Source organism: Bombina bombina, chromosome 1, assembly GCF_027579735.1.
Source record: "Bombina bombina isolate aBomBom1 chromosome 1, aBomBom1.pri, whole genome shotgun sequence".
In the NCBI taxonomy this organism is placed as follows: Eukaryota; Metazoa; Chordata; class Amphibia; order Anura; family Bombinatoridae; genus Bombina; species Bombina bombina.
The window spans coordinates 799,718,328-799,742,062 of record NC_069499.1 but is presented as its reverse complement, the minus strand read 5'-3'; the positions used below and the strand labels follow the sequence as shown (position 1 = coordinate 799,742,062).

Here is a 23,735-nt window from a genome sequence, read left to right as displayed (position 1 = left end):
GTTCAGAGGTGCCGCTCTTAATGGCCTCCCTGATAGCATGGGAACTTAAATATTAAGGAGTTCTTTAACCCCTTAACGACCGAGGACGTGAAAGGTACGTCCTCTAAAAAAAAGTCACTTAACGACCAAGGACGTACCCTGCACGTCCTCGGTCTGGAAAGCAGCTGGAAGCGATCCTGATCACTTCCAGCTGCTTTCCGGTTATTGCAGGATGCCTCGATATCGAGGAATCCTGCAAAAACAAATTTTACCCCTCCGGTGCAGAGAGAGCCACTCTGTGGCCCTCTCTGCACCGGACATCGATGGCCGCATTCGTTGGTGGGTGGGAGCTGAAGTGGGAGGCGGGTGGGCGGCCATCAATGCAGTCTAAGTCAGAGAGGGGGGCGGGATCGCCGGGGGCGCGCACAGGCCCGTGCACAGAAGGAGGCGGGCGCGTGCACGGGGAAGGAGCGGGTGGGAACCGCTACACTACAGAAAAATTGTTTTTTATAAGTGGGAGAAAGGGGGGGGGGGTAAAATATTAAAAAAGTAAATCTAAGGGATCTGGGAGCGGGTGGGGGATTGGTCTTGTGGGTGGAAGCTACACTACAGAAAAAAGGAATAAAAATAAAAAAAAAAACATTTTATTTGCAAACTGGGTACTGGCAGACAGCTGCCAGTACCCAAGATGGCCCCCAATAAGGCAGAGGGGGAGGGTTAGAGAGCTGTTTTTGGGGGGGGGATCAGGGAGGTTGGGGGCTAACAGCATATGTAAATATGCTAAAAAAATAAAATAATAATAATAAAAAAAAAGATACCTTTTTTTGTTAGTACTGGCAGACTTTCTGCCAGTACTTAAGATGGCGGGGACAATTGTGGGGTGGGGGAGGGAAGAGAGCTCTTTGGGAGGGATCAGGGGGTCTGATGTGTCAGGTGGGAAGCTGATCTCTACACTAAAGCTAAAATTAACCCTGCAAGCTCCCTACAAGCTACATAATTAACCCCTTCACTGCTGGGCATAATTCACGTGTTGTGCGCAGTGGCATTTAGCGGCCTTCTAACTACCAAAAAGCAACACCAAAGCCATATATGTCTGCTATTTCTGAACAAAGGGGATCCCAGAGAAGCATTTACAACCATTTGTGCCATAATTGCACAAGCTGTTTGTAAATAATTTCAGTGAGAAACTTAAAGTTTGTGAAAAAGTTGACTTTTTTTTAATTTGATCGCATTTGGCGGTGAAATGGTGGCATGAAATATACCAAAAAGGGCCTAGATCAATACTTGGGGTTGTCTACTACACTACACTAAAGCTAAAATTAACCATACAAGCTCCCTACAAGCTCCCTAGTTAACCCCTACACTGCTGAGCATAATACACGTGTGTTGCGCAGCGGCATTAAGCGGCCTTCTAATTACCAAAAAGCAACGCCAAAGCCATATATGTCTGCTATTTCTGAACAAAGGGGATCCCAGAGAAGCATTTACAACCATTTGTGCCATAATTGCACAAAATGTTTGTAAATGATTTCAGTGAGAAACCTAAAATTTGGAAAAATGTAAAGTTTTTTTCTTATTTGATTGCATTTGGCGGTGAAATGGTGGCATGAAATATACCAAAATGGGCATAGATCAATACTTTGGGTTGTCTACTACACTACACTAAAGCTAAAATTACCCCAAAAAGCTCCCTACATGCTCCCTAATTAACCCCTTCACTGCTGGGCATAATACACGTGTGGTGCGCAGTGGCATTTAGCGGCCTTCTAATTACCAAAAAGCAACGTCAAAGCCATAAATATCTGCTATTTCTGAACAAAGGGGATCCCAGAGAAAAATGTACAACCATTTATGCGATAATTGCACAAGCTGCTTGTAAATAATTTCAGTTAGAAACCTAAAGTTTGTGGAAAAAATTTGTGAAAAAGTGAACAATTTTTTTTATTTGATCGCATTTGGTGGTGAAATGGTGGCATGAAATATACCAAAATGGGCCTATATCAATACTTTGGGATGTCTTCTAAAAATATTCAGGGATTCCTGACAGATATCAGGGTTCCAATATAACTTGCGCTAATTTTGAAAAAAAGTGGTTTGGAAATAGCAAAGTGCTACTTGTATTTATTGCCCTATAACTTGGAAAAAAAAACAAAGAACATGTAAACATTGGGTATTTCTAAATTCAGGACAAAATTTAGAAACTATTTAGCATGGGTGTTTTTTGGTGGTTGTAGATGTGTAACAGATTTTGGGGGTCAAAGTTAGAAAAAGTGTGTTTTTTTCCATTTTTTCATCATATTTTGTATTTTTTTATAGCAAATTATAAGTTATGATGAAAATAATGGTATCTTTTGAAAGTCCATTTAATGGTGAGAAAAACAATATAGAATATGTGTGGGTACAGTAAATGAGTAAGAGGAAAATTACAGCTAAATACAAACACCGCAGAAATGTAAAAATAGCCCTGGTCCCAAATGGACAGAAAATGGAAAAGTGATGTGGTCATTAAGGCGTTAAAGATACTCAACCTCAGATTGATTCAAATCTTAGGCAATTTAAACCTTTATCCAAATTTGACCCTCAGACCACTAATTCCTCCATAAGGAGTTTTTCTAGACTCCTTAGACACGATTGTGAGATGCAATTGGATGAACATAGTTTTTCCAATTTACCTACGGATAAGAGACAGGCATTACATACACTGACTAATGACCACAGTATTACTATATGCCCCGCTGACAAGGGCGGAGCAATAGTAGTACAGGATTACAGTGATTACAGACCGGAGGCTATGAGGCAACTGTCTGATCCTAAAACCTATAGGAAGATACCTACAAACCCCACCTGGGTTTTTAAAAAATCTATAGATGAGACACTTATGTTTGCATTACAGTCTAACATTATTACTCAGTCTGAATTTGATTTCATGTGTGTCGAACATCCGATTACACCAATATTATATTTACTCCCAAAGATAAACAAGGGCCTGGTTAATCCTCCGGGCCAACCAATTGTGTCTGCCAGAGGATCTATCTTCTCTGGCATCGCTAAGTTTATTGATCACCATTTGCAACCGGTGGTCTGTAACTCATTTTCATACCTTTCAGTATGATTCGTAAGTTAAAACAACGTACTACTCTGCAAGCCAATGATATTTTGGTCACTATGGATGTTGACAGTCTTTATACTGTGATCCCACACTCTGAGGGGTTGGAAACTGTCAAAACCATTGTGAGTGAATCTAGTCACTATTCTGGTCCTGTGTTAGAGTTTCTTTTAGAGCTCATAGAACACTGTCTCACTAAGAATTATTTTAAATTCGAGAAGGATTTTTTCCTCCAATTATCCGGCACAACCATGGGGTCAAATATGGCCCCGGTTTATGCTAATCTTTTCATGTTGGGCTATGTGCTGCTCACTATGAAACCTCTAAACACATCCACATCTCTCTTTATACACTAGGTATATCGATGATCTGTTCCTTGTTTGGACAGGCACTGAGAGGCAACTCGAACAGTGGACCTATGATCTGAATAGTGCCAAATCACCTATCAGACTAAAGTTAGAATATGATTCCAACAGCATTCATTTTCTAGACCTGAATATTTTCAAGGTTTTTGAGAATGGGGGGTATCGCTTTGGCACGTCTCTATTCTCCAAGCCCATGGATAGAAACTCTTTGTTGCTATCCAGTAGCTGCCATCCACAACACCAAAAGATGGGAATTGTCCTCTCGCAACTTACCCGAGTGGTGCGGAATAACTCAGAGCGTGAAATTCTCCAACAACAATTTGACACTATGTGCAATAAACTATTGGCAAGAGGATACCGGTCTACTGATATAGACAAGGCGAGAGTGAAGCTAGCACAGGAAACACAAATGACCCTACTTTGCAGGGATTGACTGCCACAAACTAAAGAGGACTCACATTTGAACTTCATTACAACTTACTCTCCAATACATGAACAAGTGCATAAAGCCATTCACAATAGATGGGATATTATACGCACGGACAAACGGCTAACACAGTGGAAAAAGAGACCACCATGGGTGGTATACCACAGGGCACAAAATATTCGGGATATCCTGGTAAAGACGGACCCGAGTGGCTCATATCAGAAGGACACCTGGCTTAAACCCACAAGAATGGGATGCTTCAAGTGTAGGGATTGCATCACCTGTAATGGGATGCTGACGGGTGACAGCTTCCAATACCCCCACACCAACAGGAGATTTAAGATCCAGCACAGGTTGTCCTGCAATAGCAACTTTGTGATCTATCTACTAATTTGTCCGTGTTCCCTTTTTTACATTGGGAAAACCACTACTACTTTCAAGGAGAGGATGGCTAACCATCGCCATGCTATCAGGGAGGCCATTAAGAGCGGCACCTCTGAACAGCCGGTGGCCCGACACTTTGCTCTGCACAAACATAATGCCTCCAGTCTGAAGACTATGATCATTGATCATGTGCCTCCCATGAAGAGAGGAGGAGACAGAGGGAGAAGGCTACTGCAGATCGAAACCAAGTGGATCTATACCATGGATACAGTTGACCCAAGGGGTCTTAACAGCAAGATGGACTTTGGACCATTTATTGGTTAGTGTTCTTGATCTGTTGACACTGATCTCTCTACATCTATTTGTGGTAGTTATCCCTGCATACAAAAAAGGACATTGCTGGGATTTGTGCATAAACCCATGTGCTCTTCAACAAAGGACATTCAAGATGGACTTTGGACCATTTATTGGCCAGTGTTCTTGATCTGTTGATACTCATCTATCTATATCTATTTGTGGTAGATATCCCTGCATACAAAAAGGACATTGTTGAAAAGCACTTGTGTATATGCACAAATCCCAGCAAAGGACATTCAAAGACTTAGCAATTCAAAGCCAATTTTCATAACTTTCACTCTGCATAACAAGGATGTGGGTAAGCATATAATTGTGTCTGCCTTTCTTTTCCTATACCATGTGCTGTATCATGACAGTGTTGAATGTGTTTACACATCAGCAGCTGCATTTTTAAAAAACTGTTCTTTTTTCCTACAAGCAGCATTTACATGTGTTCACACCCGGGAGCTGTGATGATGACCTGCACAGTTCCGGATATACTAATTAGCCATGTGCATGCAAAACAAACACTGGAGGGGTGTGAGCGTGTCTACATCCAATTGTAAAGGAGCAGGAAACAGGAAGGGGCGTGGCCTCATGGATGCATGCAATTTGGATTGTTTGACAAATCATTTGAGGGTATATAAGACTGCTTGAAAGGAGATATGTTACTCTGCCTCTCGGATGTCAGGATTATACAACGGTCCTTAAGCTGGGTGATGCCATTTGACAAAAGGTGTCTGTGGACACCGAAACGTCATGCAACTATGCTTTTAACTTTTTTTCGATAAAACGTATTGTTTACTTAAATCCAGTGAGTGCTGTCTTTGCTCTGGACTAATTATATATATATATATATATATATATATATATATATATATATATATATATATATACAAAACATGGAAGGGAACTGCACTCTCATACCGGACCGGGTACACATCCCATGACCCTGCAACATGCTCAGCCCTGGGTGCCACTGGCACTCACAGGAAGCTGTGCTGTCCCCAGAGCCACAAGCAGTTAACCCCAGACAGGTCTGGGTGCAAGAACCATAGGGAAAATTACAAAACAAATTAATACAACACACAGAGAAAACCCAGCACTCACTTACAAGCTCTCAGCTAAGATTTAAAAGCAAAGCAAAGGTTTTCTCTGTGTGTTTATATATATATATATATATATATATATATATATATACAGACACACACACACATACATGAAATATTACATTACAATTGATGAGAAACTAAACTGAGCCATAACTAGAAAACTTACTTTCTACTGAAAAAAAAACAAAAAAAACAACAAAATTTTCACGTACTAGAACAACTACAGCTTCCTGGCCTGCTTTATAAAAGTCTGTTGTGCTATTAGTTCCCCATATCCTCACCCCTCACCACAATCATTTTCCTCTGCTTTTCTTTCCACCAGCCCACAGTAACACACACAAGCGTAATCAGTAGTTTTTTAATCTTATTTGATATTTACTTTTTATACACATGATTTGGTAATCTCAAAACTACTCACTTCCCATAGACCATTGCAGTGACTTGTCACCGTTATCGCATTATTCTTAGTTATTAGCATTATGTGGGAGCTCTTAATCTGCAATTGGCTTATTTATGTTTAGAAAGGAAATCAATTTTCTCAGAAGATTCAGTTTCCTATGTTTAATCACTTTATATCTCTGCTATGACCTTACTTAGTTCTTACTAAATGAAGTTCTAAGGGAAAAAAAAATATTAATCATAAAATCAATATGATGTAAACACTACCCAGCACATTTCTGCGTATTAATGCAAAGGCCAACAAGGCCGGTGCCTAGGGCAACAGATTTTGGGGGGCGGCATTTGTCCGTTTGCAGTGACTAGATATTTGTGTTTGAATTTGTAAAAAAAATAAATATATATATATATATTTTTACTCTGCGGCGGTCACGTGGCCGGCTTTTTGCAGAGATCACGTGACGTTTTAGATCTGCCGCCCGCCTTCCTGTCTGAGACTGTTGAGAAGCAGCCGCACATAGATGGAGGGAGTCACGCACGTGTGCAAGGCCAGAAGTCTCAGAAGAAGTGCCAGTGACGTGGAGCAGCTACAGTGGAGACGACAAACAGTGGGATCGGTGGAGCGGCGCCTGAGAAAACTGGAGAGGAGGTGGCTGACCTGGCCAGCTGACTTAACTTCAGGTAGGGGCTGGGCACACCAAAGCTCCATCCAAAATGTTCATCATTGGGTACTGCTGGGTAGCGCTAGCATTAATTTCAAGTCAGGCAAGCCAGGAAAATATTACTTCCTCAACGGTCCACCACACGGTCACTATAGTAATATTTTCCTGGCTAGGCTGACTTGAAATTAACGCTACACAATGATAATGAGATGATCCCCAATGTTTATTTTGCAGTGAGCTGAGCTAACACTGAGCTCCATGTGGTGGACCTTGGAAGTAATAATTACTTGCAAGGTCCACCACATGGAGATCAGTGTTAGCTCAGCTCACTGCAAAATAAGCATACCGATATTTTGCACAGACAGGTCACAACAGGTACTTTTCCTAATCAAATGCCAGTGAGGAGAAGTGCAGGAAGCAGAGGTACACTTCTGGCACTGAAAACCATGCTTACTAAATTTACTGCTGAACATTGCAGGGAAGAGAGCTGGGGGGGTTGGGCTTTCAGCATGGAGAAGCAGAGAGCCGACAATGGAGGAATGTTTATGACTGCTAGTTTTATGGTCTTTCTCCACAGATTAGATAAGGACATAGTAACAGGTACTGTGTCTCCAACGAACTTCTCTCTCTATTACAAAAGAGCAAGGAAAGGGAAGCAGATGTGGGACTTATGTAGCAGTAGCAATCTTAATAGGAACTGCACTAAGTTATTCAAAGAAAAGGGAAAAAAGAAGCCAAAATAGATAAATGTGCTCCCTTTTGATAATAGATAAAAAAAATAATATATATATGTGTTTATTATATGTGTGTGTGTATATATATATATATGTATATGTGTGTGTGTGTATGTATATGTATGTAAATGATGTATAGCAGCAACATTTTGAGTGCCTAGGGCAGCACAAAATCTAAATACGCCACTGCTGCATACTATCCTTTCCTATTAAAGGGATATAAAACCCACATTTATTTTCCTTTCATGTATCAGATAGAGCATGCAATTTTAAGCAACTTTCTAATTTAATCCTATTATAATTTTTTCTTCGTTCTCTTGGTATCTATTTGAAAAAGCAGAAATGTACGCTTAGGAGGTGTACCATTTTTGGTTCAGAACCTTGGTTGCGTTTGCTGATTGGTGGCTACATTTAGCCACCAATCAGCAAGCACTATCGAGGTGCTGAATCAATGAGAGAAAAGCTCAAGAGTAGCCATGCATTACTGGGAGCAAGTTGCTGATTGGTGGCTGCATATACCGGTAGCCCTCAGTTTACGCCGGGGTTAGGTTCCAGAAGGAATGGTTGTAAATTGAAATCGTTGTAAATTGAAACCCAGTTTATAATGTAAGTCAATGGGAAGTGAGGGAGATAGGTTCCAGGCCTCTCTCAAAATTGTCATAAGTAACACCTAATACATTATTTTTAAAGCTTTGAAATGAAGACTTTAAATGCTAAACAGCATTATAAACCTAATAAAATAATCACACAACACAGAATATATAATTAAACGAAGTTAAATGAACAAAAACATTCGCTAAACAACATTATAAACCTAATCAAATAATCACACAACACAGACTTCACTTGCTTTTTTCTGCAAACAATTATTTCTATGCATTCCAATCTGGACTGATTTATAGACAGGAAGATCTTGTTCCTTTGAAATCTGCTCAATAGCTCAGGTCTGGTTAAACTGATTAATTTCAGCTTGTTTGGCTTTGCTGCAACACAAGCGGACAGCTCCACCTACTGGATATTTTAATAAATGCACTGCTTCTCAATGCTTTTCAATAGCAGTCACATGACTGGAAAAAAAGGTTGTTATTCTGAAACGGTGTAAATTGAACCGTTGTAAAACGAGGGCCACCTGTATATGCTTTTGTGATTGGCTCATCCAATGTGTTCAGCTAGCTCCCAGTAGTGTATTGCTGTTCTTTCAAGAAAACAGCTGGTGAGCCAGTAACAAGAGGCATCTGTGCAAATAGTCAGCAATCATCAGCTATTTCCCAGTAGTGCATTGCTGCTTCTAAGTATGCCATTCAACAATTGATACCAAGAGAACAACGTCAATTTAAAAGTCTCAAAATAGCATGCTCTTACTGAACCACGAAGGATTATATTTTAAAAAATCCCATGTCCTTTTAACTCCAAAACTCTCAATCAATTCTAAAGTAAGCATTCTTGCAAAATAACTATACCACAAAAGTATAGCTAATAATCAAATATGAAATGCACATTTGTTTTATACAGTACACAAAAAATAGCTGAAAATCTCTCTGTAATGTTAGGAATTTTCATTCAGAGCTCCTAAATGTATTATTTAAATAAATTATCTTCCATAACTCTGTTCCATGCATTATTTAGCCTGTTCACAGTTTTCTGTTTTATGATGGTATATAAAAGGCAAGTCTAGATCCATCAGAAACAGGAAAAAATGTGTTCAGGAACAGACTATATATGCAAAATATCTCCAGTGGAGAATTTTGGGGTTTGAACACAAACCTGAACAATTTTAAGCAATTTTCATCATAATACTAAATATTTAATTCTCCACTTCCACATTTTAACTTTAACCCTTTAACTACCAAGGGCTAGATTACAAGTGGCATGCTAATTTTTGTATGATTGCACGCTAACTACGCTCAAGTTAAAATTTTAGCGCGGCCAGGTTTGAGCACGTATTACAAGTTGAAAGTAAAAAGTTATAGCGAGTCTGAAACTAAGCTAAGGCACAGAGCTGTAAATCACTCCCTTGGCATGGTGCAAAGCTGCTCTTAAAGGGACAGTATATACTCATTTTCATATAACTGCATGTAATAGACACTACTATAAAGAATAAGATGCACAGATACGGATATAAATATCCAGTATAAAACTGTTTAAAAACTTACTTAGAAGCTCTCAGTTTAGCTCTGTCGAAAAGGTACCTGGAAAGCCCACTGCAAGTGGGAAATAAGAAACTCCCCCCTCCCCCTTCTTTTGCATATGAAAAGACCCTTTACACAAACAGGAGCAAGCTGCAGAAGGTAGCTGACGGTATTCTCATAAAACTTTGGGGATTGGTTAGGAGTCTGAAAATCAGAGCAATGTTATTTAAAAATAAGCAAAACTATACATTTAAAAAAAAAAAAAAAAAAAAAAAAAAAAACCTTTATGGGCTTTATAAATAGATCATCTACAAAACATTTATGCACAGAAAAAATTAGTGTATAATGTCCCTTTAAATAACCTCCTGCTCTTAGACAAACAGCTATACTATGCTGAGATTAGTTATATAGTGAATACAGTTAACCCCATGGATAACAAAAAAACTGCAAGATATTTCCATTGCAGTCATCTCTGATAGCCTTGGGGTTAAATGCATTCACTATATATCTGAACACAGTAAATAGGAGGTTATGTTCCATGCTGTGCTGAGGTAGTGATTCATAGCTATTTTTATGCATTGGATTCCTAGACAGGAGCAGGGCTCACAAACTAAGGTGGTAACATAAAAAGTAAAAGTGAGTTCTAGATATGGATCAGCTGCTGCCACTTACTAGAAATTGATTGAATAGCTATTAAAAAGGGATATTACAGTCAAAATTGGAATCCACATGGATGAAGTTCAGTCTTGATAAAATAAGTTTTATATCCCTTTAAGCCAAAGATCAATCCATGTACACACATTTTTTTCTTCAAACTTATCTATCTGAATTTGTACAATGATCATTTATATGGAACTGTATATGATGCTTTACTAAATCTAAAAAGGATCACATTCAGTATAACAAGCCGATCTATGCTTTTACTAAATTTCATACAAACTGCAATTATGTTATTTTAACATGATCTGTCCTTCATAAAACAATGTTAACTTCTACTAATGAAATTATTATTCAAAATGTAGTCCTGAATATTTTCCGTTAAAGGGACAGTAGGCTCCATGTGATTTTTATTAAAAATATTTAGTGATGCGTAATGAAATAACCTTGCAGTATATTTTTAGTATTTATTTTGCCCCCTTTTTATCAAATTTGTATCTGAAAATTGAGTAACCACAATAGACTGCCCTCTGGGCAGGCTTTCCCACTAGTGGGTAACACTAGTGGGAAAGACTGCCCAGAGGGCAGTCTATTGTGGTGACGGAACCACCCTGCCATTTTCCAAAGGGCAGTCTATTGTGGTGACGGAACCACGCATCCAGGTGGATTCCGAAAATGGCAGGGTGGTGAAAGAATCCACCCTCTCGTTTGCTCTCTTTCTCTCTCCCCTCCCTTTTGCTCTCTCTCTCCCCTATCAGTCTATGTGTTGTTAAATTTAAAAAAAAAATTGAACTACAGAAAAAAATAAACAAATTATCAAAAATAAAAAAATAAAACCTAAATCGCTATGAAAATAAAAAGCCCCCCCCAAAATAAAAACACCCCCTAATCAAATGCTAAACTACTTAAAAGGTTTTTTTGTAGGGCATTGCCCTAAGTTAAACAGCTCTTTTGCAGTTACCAAAAACCGACCACCCCCCAAAATAAATAAACCTAACACTAAAAAACCTAAACTATCCATTGTCCTGAAAAGGGCATTCAGCTCTTTTGCTGCCCATCCCTAATCTAAAAAAAAAAAATTAAAAAAAAAAATTAAAAAAAAAAAACCTGTCTAACTCCTAAAAATTAAACCTAAGTTTAAATTAACCTAATTACAGAAAATAAAAAAAATCTAATATTACAGAAAATAAAAAACAAAATTAACAAAGTTTACAAAATGAAACCTAATCCCTATGAAAATAAAAAAGCCCCCCCAAAATAAAAACACCCCCTAATCTAAGAATAAACTGCCAGTATCCCTTTCAAGGGCTTTTTGCAGGGCATTGACCAAAGATAAACAGCTCTTTTACAGAAAAAAGTCTAAGTCCCCCTAACAGTAAACCCCTCTACCCACCAAACCCCCCAAAATAAAAGAACCTAACACTAAAAAAACCTAAACTACCCATTGCCCTGAAAAGGGCATTTGTTTGGGCATTGCCCTTTAAAAGGCATTTAGCTCTTTTACTGCCCATCCATAATCTAAATAAAACAAACCCCCCCCCCCAAATACCCTTAAAAAACCTAAGTCTAACCCCCAGGTTGGTACTCACCGTTCCTGAAGTCCGGCGGAGAATGTCCTGTTCCAGGCGGTGAAGTATTCTTCCAAACGGCAACCTCTTCTTTCTTCTTCCAGGAATATCCGGCGCAGAGCAGAGCTAAAGACCGATGACCGCGGAGCTGAAGATTGACGATCCTGGAACTGAAGGCCGGCGACCCTGGAACTGCCATTTTTAGAGTTCAGCTGGATGCAACTTTGCTGCATCCAGGCGAATTATTTTGGCTGCGCACGCAGGCAACATTCCATTGAGGATGTGTGCGCAACTGCCGACGGAGACGGACATTACAAATGCAATTATAATATAGATTCCTCAGTTTTGCATAACCAACACAGTTCTATTAATATACTTTTTACCTCTGTTATTACCTTGTATCTAAGCCTCTGCAGACTGCCCCCTTATTTCAGTTCTTTTGACAGACTTGCATTTTAGCCAATCAGTTATTTAAATGGCACACATAAAATAGCGCTGTCTAGATGTGAAAAACTGTCAAATGCATTTAGGTAAGAAACGGCCTTTAGGGGCTTACAAAATTTGCATATGAGCCTACCTAGGTTTAGCTTTTAATAAAGAATACCAAGAGAACAATGCAAATTTGATGATAAAAGTAAATTGGAAAGTTGTTTAAAATGTAATGCCCTAACAAAAGTTTAATTTTGACTAGACCTTTCCCTTTAACTTTAAATCCAAAGAAGAAATGCAATGATGGTCCCATTCAAAAGTGAGTGATAGTCCCATGCAATTTTTGTTAAGAATATCTAAAATTTTTTGGTCTGTTGCTGAGAAGACCAAAAGCAAAATTGTCTATACACAAATATGAATCTTTTATTTGGGTTTCTATATCCGTAGATGTGGACTCACTCCCACCAACTCATAAACAAGTTGGAGATAAAAAAAAAAAAAAAAAAGTCAAACCAGAAGAAGTTGTGTTTCAAAAACATCCTGGTTTCCCGTAAAATGAAACACTGCAGTTTAGCACTGTAGACGTTAATTAACCCCTTAATGACCAGACCATTTTTCCATTTGTTTTCCTCTTACTCATTTACTGTACCCACACATATTATGTACCGTTTTTTCTCGCCATTAAATGGACTTTCTAAGGATACCATTATTTTCATCATATCTTATAAATTACTATATATATATATATATATATATATATATATATATATATATATATATATATATATATATATATATATATATATATATATATATATATATTTTATATAAAAAATATAAAATATCATAAAAAAAACAAACACACTTTTTCTAACTTTGCCCCCGAAAATCTGTTACACATCTACAAACACCAAAAAACACCAATGCTAAATAGTTTCTAAAATGTCCTGAGTTTAGAAATACCCAATGTTTACATGTTCTTTGCAAGTTATAGGGCAATAAATACAAGTAGCACTTTGCTATTTCCAAACCATTTTTTTTTTTTTAAATTAGCGCTAGTTACATTGGAACACTGATATCTGTCAGGAATCCCTGAATAACCCATCACATGTATATATATTTTTTTTTTAGTGGACAAACCAAAGTATATTTCATGCCACCACTTCATCGCCAAATGCGATCAAATAAATAAATCGTTCATTTTTTCACAAACATTTTTGCAAACTTTAGGTTTCTCACTGAAATTATTTACAAACAACTTATGCAATTATGGCACAAATGGTTGTAAAATGCTTCTCTGGGATCATCTTTGTTCAGAAATAGCAGACTTATATGGCTTTGGCATTGCTTTTTGGTAATTAGAAGGTAGCTAAATGCCGCTGCGCACCACACGTGTATTATGCCCAGCAGTGAAGGGGTTAATTAGGGAGTTTGTAGGGTTAATTTTAGCTTTAGTGTAGTAGACAACCCAAAGTATTGATCTAGGCCAATTTTGGTATATTTCATGCCATTATTTCACCGCCAAATGCGATCAAATAAAATAAATTTAAAAAAAAAAAAAAATCGCAAACTTTTCACAATTTTAGGTTTCTCATTGAAATTATTTATAGTTAGTGCGATCATGGCACAAATGGTTGTAAATACTTCTCTGGCAGACATATATGGCTCTGGCGTTGCTTTTTGGTAATTAGAAGGCCGCTAAATGCTGCTGCGTACCACACTTGTATTATGGCCAGCAGTGAAGGGGTTAATTAGGTAGCTTGTAGGGTTAATTTTAGCTTTATTGTAGAGATCTTAATATCTAGAGATTTTAAGCAGGCAGAATTTATTACACTGAACAGCTGTGCTAAAGTTGACTGTGCAAGCAAGGACTTTATAATTACAGATAGAGTATTAGCTAGATACAGTAGCTTTAATCTCATAATCTGACATCCCACATATTAACAGGTCCTCTTGTTACAGCGTTATTTCTGAATTTATTAATAGCCGGCTACAAAAGATAATGTTTGTATCTAACTGCTTGATATTATACAAACCAAGTACAATGTTTCACATCTAGATACATGATTCTCAGAGGTATTATTCACACAACTATGCTATATATTGATATCTAGAGAGTTTAAGTGTTTTTAAAATGTGTATGATTGAATAGTTAAACCAATAAAGAAAGTATGAATGGTAAAAAATCATTCCTGTATTATTCAGTGAGAATGTTTCCTATATAAAATTGTAGGGGTAAAGCACTCTTTTTTGTTACAGACTTTGTAACTCTTTTTTCTATGAGTCTCCTTCGTGCTATTTTGCCCCCCTAACAGGTGCTTGTTGATTACAAAAATATTTGGCACCTATAGGTACTTAACATTAGTACTACTTTACCTACTATCTTGTTACTATAGAATACCCTGACAGCGGCTGGAAGCGATCACTTCAAACCCCAGAGGACGTGCCAGGCATGTCCTTGGTTGTTAAGGGTAGTTTTTTGTAGGACGTACCTGGCACGTCCTTGTTCGTTAAGGGGATAAATAGAAATAATAGCAAATAGTCTTCAGGCCCAATCCATGTGGAATAGATGAGTACAACAAGGTCACCTCAACCATGAGCCAACTGTACCCATTTCTCCACACAAAATCTTCAAATACATTCAAAACATGCATTGTATCTCTCATGAAACTAGAACCATTTTTTTCTTAGTGTTTCATATTGCTTTAAACAATAAATTTAAATGAAATATACCTTGAACATTGAGGTCTTTCATTTTCATTAGACTTGCCCCACAGCGCCATTTACTTCCCTATTCAATGTCAAAGGAGCTGCACGCCCCTTTCTCTTCTCCATCAGCTTGTGCATGATTGCAATCCACCAGTTTACTTAGCTGTGCCAGGTTCTCAGGCGTTAGGGCTCATGCGCAGCATTCCTTCACTGAGAACTGGCTGCCAGAAACTGCAGGAGTGCACTTCAGATAAACTCTATGGGCCAGATTACGAGTGGAGCAGGATTTAAGAAGTAAGCTTTTTACACCCGTCAGGTAGTGCTCGTATCACAAGTTGAAAGTAAAACGCTTTCGCTCACATGCTAACCCGATGCACGCAAAAAACTGAAGTTAGAATATCGCAACCACGTTAACATATTTCCCGTAGACGTCAATGGGGCAAAAAAAGTGAAACAAGAAACCTAACACCCTACTTGCGCGCAAATTCTCAAGTGCCCCGACATGAAAATATGAATATTTCACATTCCAATGTTCTTTACATAGAATAATATGTTATATTTATTCTTAAATACATATTTGTACATCTATCTCATGGTATTTTGGTACAATAGATATCTATACGATTACGATCATCTGGGCTTGCTGTGTTCCTTGTTCAGAAAGGAATAGCCTGGTATTTCGGCGCTGGACGGACCGTAATAGGGATGAGACTGATATACTACAGGAAAGTTCCACTCTGTGAAAAGCATTACTGGGCTAAAATGAAGCTGCACCCAGGTGGTAAATCGCCATAGAACAGGCTAACAATGTTATTGGTGTGTGTGTGTGTGTGTGTAATATATATATATATATATATATGCAGAACATTGGAATGTGAAATATTTACAGTAAATACACAGTATAACACTTGAATAATTATGAATATTGCATAAATAGAATATAACATGTTTTCATCGACTTGACTGTAAAGGGCTCCAATGCACTTATATATGTACATATGCATTTGTGTGTTTATAGGTGTTTATATGTCTGTAAATACATATATACACATATAAATACATCTGTGTACACACACATTATATATATATATATATATATATATATATATATATATATATATATATATATATATATATATATATATATATATATATATATATATATATAAATAAATAAAAACACACACACATATACACACACATATACACACACACACATACATACACATTTAGAGATGTATATATATCTGTGTTAAAGTCCTTTGCCCGCATTTGTTTCCCAACACCTGAGATCTGATATCTTTAAGCCCTTATAACTTTTTGTGAATTTTTTTTTTTAAATAAGATAAATTAAATTGTGCTCAAGCGATCGTGTTTACTTTCAATTTATAATCTGAGCACTTCATCCAATGCACACAAACAGCCACGATAAACCAGATATCGCTTGCGCGTAACTATTAGCGCGATTAATCTGGCCCTATGGCGTGACCGATATTTAAACTACTGGACGTACAGAAGGCTGAGGATTTTATGGAGAAAAAATACTTAAAGGGACACTGAACCCAATTTTTTTATTTCGTGATTTAGATAGAGCATTCCATTTTAAGCAACTTTCTAATTTACTCCTATTATTATTATTATTATTTTATTATTATTATTCTTTATTTATAAATCCCCGACAGATTCCGCAGAGCTGCCCATGGGTACAAGGATAACAGTACAGTGGAGAAACAATACGATAAGACTCAAAATTTTACAGACAAATACAGGGGGAATTGAGGGCCCTATTCCCGTGGGAACTTACAATCTAGATGGGTAGGAAGATTGGAAACAGGAGGTGGGGACTGCAGAGGTGAGAATGATATTAGTGAGGAGATAGAGGGCAACTGTTAGTTAATTGGTTAGTTTGTTAATAAGTTGGGTGATAAGCTTCCCTGAACAGAAAGGTCTTTAGGGAACGTTTAAAGGAGGAGAGGTCAGGGGCAAGTCTGACATCTCGAGGAAGTGCGTTCCAGAGGGTTGGTGCCGCACGAGAGAAGTCCTGTAGTCTAGAATGAAAGGAGGTGATGGTAGAGGACGCAAGATGCAGGTCGTTGTTGGATCTTAGGGGACGGGCAGGAGTATATTTGTTAATTACTACTTTTCTTCGTTCTCTTGCTATCTTTATTTGAAAAAGAAGGCATATAAGCTTTTTTTTTGGTTTAGAACTCTGGACAGCACTTTTTTATTGGTGGATGAATTTATCCACCAATCAGCAAGGACAACCCAGGTTGTTCACCAAAAATGGGCCGGCATCTAAACTTACATTCTTGCATTTCAAATAAAGATACCAAGAGAATGAAGAAAAAATGATAATAGGAGTATATTAAAGTTGCTTAAAATGGCATGCTCTATCTGAATCATAAAAGAAAAAATTTGGGTTCAGTGTCCCTTTAACGACGCATGTCGTACAGGGTACGTCGCACACAACCTGGTCTTAAAAGACCAGTGACGTACCCTGTACGACATTAGGGGTTTAAAGCGGCTGGAAGCGATCCTGCTCGCTTCCAGCCGCTTTCCGGTTATTGCAGTGATGCCTCGATATCGAGGCATCCTGCAATAACACCCCTTGGCCATCCGATGCAGAGAGAGCCACTCTGTGGCCCTCTCTGCACCGGACATCGATGGTCGGTATCGTTGGTGGGTGGGAGCTGCAGTGGGAAGCGGGTGGGCGGCCATCGATGTGTGCTATGACGTGGAGAGGGGCGGGATCGCGGGCGTGACCGTCGGGAGCACACACGGACGCGCGCGCACGGGAGGGCGGGTGCGTGCACGGGGTGGAAGCGGGTGGGAACGGCTACACTACAGAAATATAAAAAAAAAGTGAAATAGAGTGGGGAACAAAATAATTTCAAAAAGGGATCTAAGGGATCTGGGAGGGGGTTGCTCTTTGGCTGGGGGAAAGCTACACTACAGAAAAAAATATATATATATAAAAAAGCATTTTTTTTTAGTAAACTGAGTACTGGCAGACAGCTGCCAGTACCCAAGATGGCTACCAATAAGGTAGAGGGGGAGGGATAGAGAGCTGTTTGGGGGGGGGGGATCAGGGAGGAAGGGGGCTAAGGGGGGATCCTACACATCAGCATATGTAAACATGCTTAAAAAAATTTAATTTTTTTTTTAAAATAAGTTTTATTTTAGTACTGGCAGACTTTCTGCCAGTACTTAAGATGGCGGGGACAATTGTGGGTTGGGGGAGGGAAGGGAGCTGTTTGGGAGGGATCAGGGGGTGGGATGTGTCAGGTGGGAGGCTGATCTCTACATTAAAGCTAAAATTAACCCTGCAAGCGCCCTACAAGCTACCTAATTAACCCCTTCACTGCTAGACATAATTCACGTGTGATGCGCAGCGGTATTTAGCGGCCTTTTAATTACCAAAAAGCAACGCCAAAGCCATATATGTCTGCTATTTCTGAACAAAGGGGATCCCAGAGAAGCTTTTACAACCATTTGTGCCATAATTGCACAAGCTGTTTGTAAATAATTTCAGTGAGAAACCTAAAATTGTGAAAAATTTAAGGTTTTTTTTTTCATTTGATCGCATTTGGCGGTGAGATGGTGGCATGAAATATACCAAGATGGGCCTAGATCAATACTTGGGGTTGTCTACTACACTACACTAAAATTAACCCTAGAAGCTCCCTACATGCTCCCTAATTAACCCCATTCACTGCTGGGCATAATTCACGTGTGGTGCGCAGTGGCATTTAGCGGCCTAATTACCAAAAAGCAACGCCAAAGCCATATATGTCTGCTATTTCTGAACAAAGGGAATCCCAGAGAAGCGTTTACAACCATTTATGCCATAATTGCACAAGTTGTTTGCAAATAATTTCAGTGAGAAACCTAAAGTTTGTAAAAAAAATTGTGAAAAAGTGAACAATTTTTTTTATTTGATCTCATTTGGCGGTGAAATGGTGGCATGAAATATAGCAAAATGGGCCTAGATCAATACTTTGGGATGTCTTCTAAAAAAAAATTATATACATGTCAAGGGATATTCAGGGATTCCTGAAAGATATCAGTGTCCCAATGTAACTAGCGCTAATTTTGAAAAAAAGTGGTTTGGAAATAGAAAAGTGCTACTTGTACTTATTGCCCTATAACTTGCAAAAAAAGCAAAGAACATGTAAACATTGGGTATTTCTAAACCCAGGACAAAATTTAGAAACTATTTAGCATGGGTGTTTTTTGGTGGTTGTAGACGTGTAACAGATTTTGGGGGTCAAAGTTAGAAAAAGTGTGTTTTTTTTTCATTTTTTCCTCATATTTTATGATTTTTTTAATAGAAATTATAAGATATGATGAAAATAATGGTATCTTTAGAAAGTCCATTTAATGGCGAGAAAAACGGTATATAATATGTGTGGGTACAGTAAATGAGTAAGAGGAAAATTACAGCTAAACACAAACACCGCAGAAATTTAAAAATAGCCCTGGTCCTTAAGGGAAAGAAATTGAAAAATGGCCTTGTCCTTAACCCCTTAAAATTTATTTCATGATTCAGATAGAGCCTGACATTTTAAGCAACTTTCTAATTTACTCCTATTATCAAATTTTCTTTATTCTCTTGGTATCTTTATTTGAAATGCAAGAATGTAAGTTTAGATGCCAGCCCATATTTGGTGAACAACCTGGGTTGTCCTTGCTGATTGGTGGATAAATTCATCCACCAATAAAAAAGTGCTGTCCAGAGTTCAGAACAAAAAAAAAAAAGCTTAGATGCCTTCTTTTTCAAATAAAGATAGCAAGAGAACGAAGAAAAATTGATAATAGGAGTAAATTAGAAAGTTTCTTAAAATTGCATGCTCTATCTGAATCACGAAAGAAAATTTTTTGGGTTCAGTGTCCCTTTAAGCTATGGGGGAAGCCTAAAAAGCTTCCAAATGAACAAATGAATTAAAAGCTAAAAATCAGTAGTTATACATTTTACGCAGATGTGACATTGGCAAAAAATATATGTTAAAATTGATGCTCCATGCATAGAAATAGTTTAATTTCTAATGTGTACTGTCCCTTTTAATGTGGAAATGAATATATTATATATTATTTCTCCCATCCAAAAGAAGGTCTTGTTAAAAGTGTCTTGCAGTAGTAAAAAAATATATATAAGTAACAGGTGTTCCTGTAGTGAATAGATTTTTGTTGTGTATGCTTGGCAATGTAGCTGAAATTGCAGAGTTGTATGGAGATATTTCATAAGCATTACACTTTTTCATTAAAAATAAACACATGTAATTGCATCCATTCATATTCTAGACACAAATGATTGTGATCACTTTTTGCCACTTGCAATAATCATTCTTTTAAATAAATATTAGCATCTAATTGATAATACTATACACCACAGCAGGTTCCAACTTTTCCTGGTAAAGGACAATAAGATAAATTGTGGTTTCAAATGCAGGGAGGGTCCTTTGAACCACATTTAAAAAAAAAAATAAACAAACAAAAAACAATTATTTGATAAGAGAAGTGCAAAAAAACTAGGTAAAACAAAGAAACCATAAATGTCTCTCAGATTATGTACTGCAGAATGTTGTGTAATGAGTAAACCAGCATTAAATTGGACAGGACTGCTTTAAATCCTTAAGAAAATAAAACATGGTAACATCACAAATTGAACAATAGCATCTGTTCTAGAACCAGTATGAGTGATGCCACAGACTGTGTCCTATCTGAAAGAAAAGGCTGGAGTATCACTGTACCTGATTTGGGGTATGTGACAATCACAATATCCCCTTCTGTGAACTTGAAGTCCTGAGCATACTGCAGGGATTGTGCTGTGTGCAAGTGTCCTGGCAGCTGGATCCCTGCAATGGTCTCTACAACATCCATCCTGTCCATGCTTATTGTCACCTACTACTGAGAACAGAGGAAACTGCAAAACAAAAACAAAAAAAACATCACAATCTGCCTCCACCACTTCCTCTGCCGATGCTCATGTCAGGGAGTTTTGTCCAAGTGATAATGAGCTGATTTTATATTTATAATCTATTAAGCATTGGAAAATCTACTGGGCTATACATGGTAAGGCTGTGTTGCAGCAGTTTAAATTGCCAGATGATGCAAGTTCTAAATAGTTATGGAATTGCTTAATTTTCATATAAATAAAAGAGACTACTTACTATTTTGTTACTACAATTATTCTATGATAGACACAGACATTTCTAGGATCTTGCCTCTTTAAACTCCTGCACCATTTTGGTTGTAATATCTTAGAAAACTATAACCCCTCCTCTCTAGTTTAAATAAATGTAAAATACACCCCCTTCAATCTGTCATTCCTTGGATATATTCCAATAAAATGTTAATTATTTCAAAAGCAGATGTAGGTCGAATCAGTAAGCAGGCATGAGACACTAAACGCAAATATATGCACTCCCTGCAGCTGCAGTAAGAACCAGTGATTGCTAAAACAGCCATTCATGATCTGCACAGGCAAAAAAAAAAAAAAACTTTCCGTGAAAAATCTGAGAGCACTTTAGAAAATATAAAATTAAATATAAAAGTTCTTTCGTTTCACAGAGGGGGAATAAAACAGCTGTCACCTGCAAACATCACAAAGGTCCACATCTGCAACAAATGCATTCCTGCTTGTGTAAAACTGTTAGAATGTGAGACCGAGAGGCAGTTCCTGTGACACTTCCTGTGAATAAATCAATGGACCTTCCTCCTGCAAGCATGAGAGTCTTAAAGGGACAGTATACACCAATTTTCATATAACTGCATGTAATAGACACTGCTATAAAGAATAAGATACACAGATACTAATGTAAAAATCCAGTGTAAAACCTTTTAAAAACTTACTTAGAAGCTCCCAATTTAACATTGTTAATGAGATAAGCCTGGGACACCCACTGAAAGGGGTTGACTGCAGAACATCCCCCTCCCCTGCATATTAAAAGACCCATTATACAAACAGAAGCATTCTGACATCTAAAACTTTGGGGCTTGGTTAGGAGTCTGAAAATCAGCACAATGTTATTTTAAAATAAGTAAACCTATACATTGTTACAAAAACACACTCAGATGGGCTGTATAAATGGATCATCTACAAAACATTTATGCAAAGAAAAATCTAGCGTATATGTCAATTTTGATGCTAAAGTGCCCGGTTTATAAAAATTGGTTTAAAAACAGGGGCACTTTAATTCATCAAAATTTACATTTCACTCCTGTTGAGAAAAAAACTTACCTTTTAATCTTCACAGCAGCTCCAGCTTCCTCCACCCGTCGCAAAGCCTCTTCCTGGGTCTAAAATGAGGAATCCGGCTTCCTCCAATCACGGCCTTGAATCTTATAAATCTATTAACCCCTAATCCGCCAAACCCACACAATGCAATAATCCTAATAAAACTATTAACCCCTAAACTGCGAAACCCCCACAACGCAAATAATTAAAGGGACACTGAACCCAATTGTTTTATTTTGTGATTCAGATAGAGCATGCAATTTTAAGCAACTTTCTAATTTACTCCTATTATCAATTTTTCTTCGTTCTCTTGCTATCTTTATTTAAAGTGAATGTCAATCATATGCTTTCTAATGAACATTATTAATTCCTAATATACTTGCAATGTAAACCGCAATATTTATTTTGGAAAATAAGCATCTAGTGATATTATAATTTAATTTATAACTTATCTACGTCTTGAACGCCAACTCCTCCCATCCTTGACTTCCGGTATTGCTTATAGAGCAGTCCCTCCTGCTCTCTTACGTAGGCTTGAAGCGCGCTCCCGAGGAGACAACAATTTGCGCATGCGTTTTGAAACAGCTGTTAATATGCGCCGCAATCCCTAATAAAGTTATTAACCCCAAAACCGCCGCTCCCGGGCCCCGCCGCAATCTACCTTAGCTACCCCGGCGCCATCTACCCCATCTACCCCGCCGCCATCTACCCCATCTACCCCGCCGACATCTACCCCATCTACCCCGGCGCCATCTACCCCGCCGACATCTACCTTAGCTACCCCGCCGCCATCTACCCCATCTACCCTGCCGACATCTACCCCATCTACCCCGCCGACATCTACCCCATCTACCCCGCCAACATCTACCTTAGCTACCCCGCCCCCATCTACCCCATCTACCCCGCCGCTATCTACCTTACCTACCCCGCCGCCATCTACCCCATCTACCCCGCCGACATCTACCCCATCTACCCCGCCGACATCTACCCCATCTACCCCGCCGACATCTACCTTAGCTACCCCGCCGCCATCTACCTTAGCTACCCCGCCGCCATCTACCTTACCTACCCCGCCGCCATCTACCTTACCTACCCCACTGCTATCTACCTTACCTACCCCGCTGACATCTACCCCATCTACCCCGCCGACATCTACCCCATCTACCCCGCCGACATCTACCCCATCTACCCCGCCGCCATCTACCTTAGCTACCCCGCCGCCATCTACACCATCTACCCCGCCGCCATCTACCCCATCTACCCCGCCGACATCTACCCCATCTACCCCGCCGACATCTACCCCATCTACCCCGCCGACATCTACCTTAGCTACCCCGCCGCCATCTACCTTAGCTACCCCGCCGCCATCTACCTTAGCTACCCCGCTGCCATCTACCTTACCTACCCCGCCGCTATCTACCTTACCTACCCCGCCGCCATCTTCCTTACCTACCCCGCCGCTATCTACCTTAGCTACCCCGCCGCCATCTACCTTACCTACCCTG

The 23,735-nt window shown here is 38.7% G+C and overlaps 1 protein-coding gene across 1 annotated transcript in view; it reads right to left on the bottom strand.

Annotated features, from left to right (window-relative positions):
• LOC128645989 (sulfotransferase 2B1) overlaps nt 1-21,674 on the bottom strand; it is a 68,767-nt gene extending 47,093 nt beyond the window's left edge. The window contains exons 1-2 of the mRNA XM_053699365.1: nt 21,587-21,674; nt 20,744-20,916 (exon numbers count right to left, since the gene is read on the bottom strand). Of these exons, the coding sequence (XP_053555340.1) occupies nt 20,744-20,882 (139 nt within the window). The 5' untranslated portion in view covers nt 20,883-20,916; nt 21,587-21,674. The remainder of the gene's footprint in view (nt 1-20,743; nt 20,917-21,586) is intronic.
• Nucleotides 21,675-23,735: the final 2,061 nt, after the last annotated feature.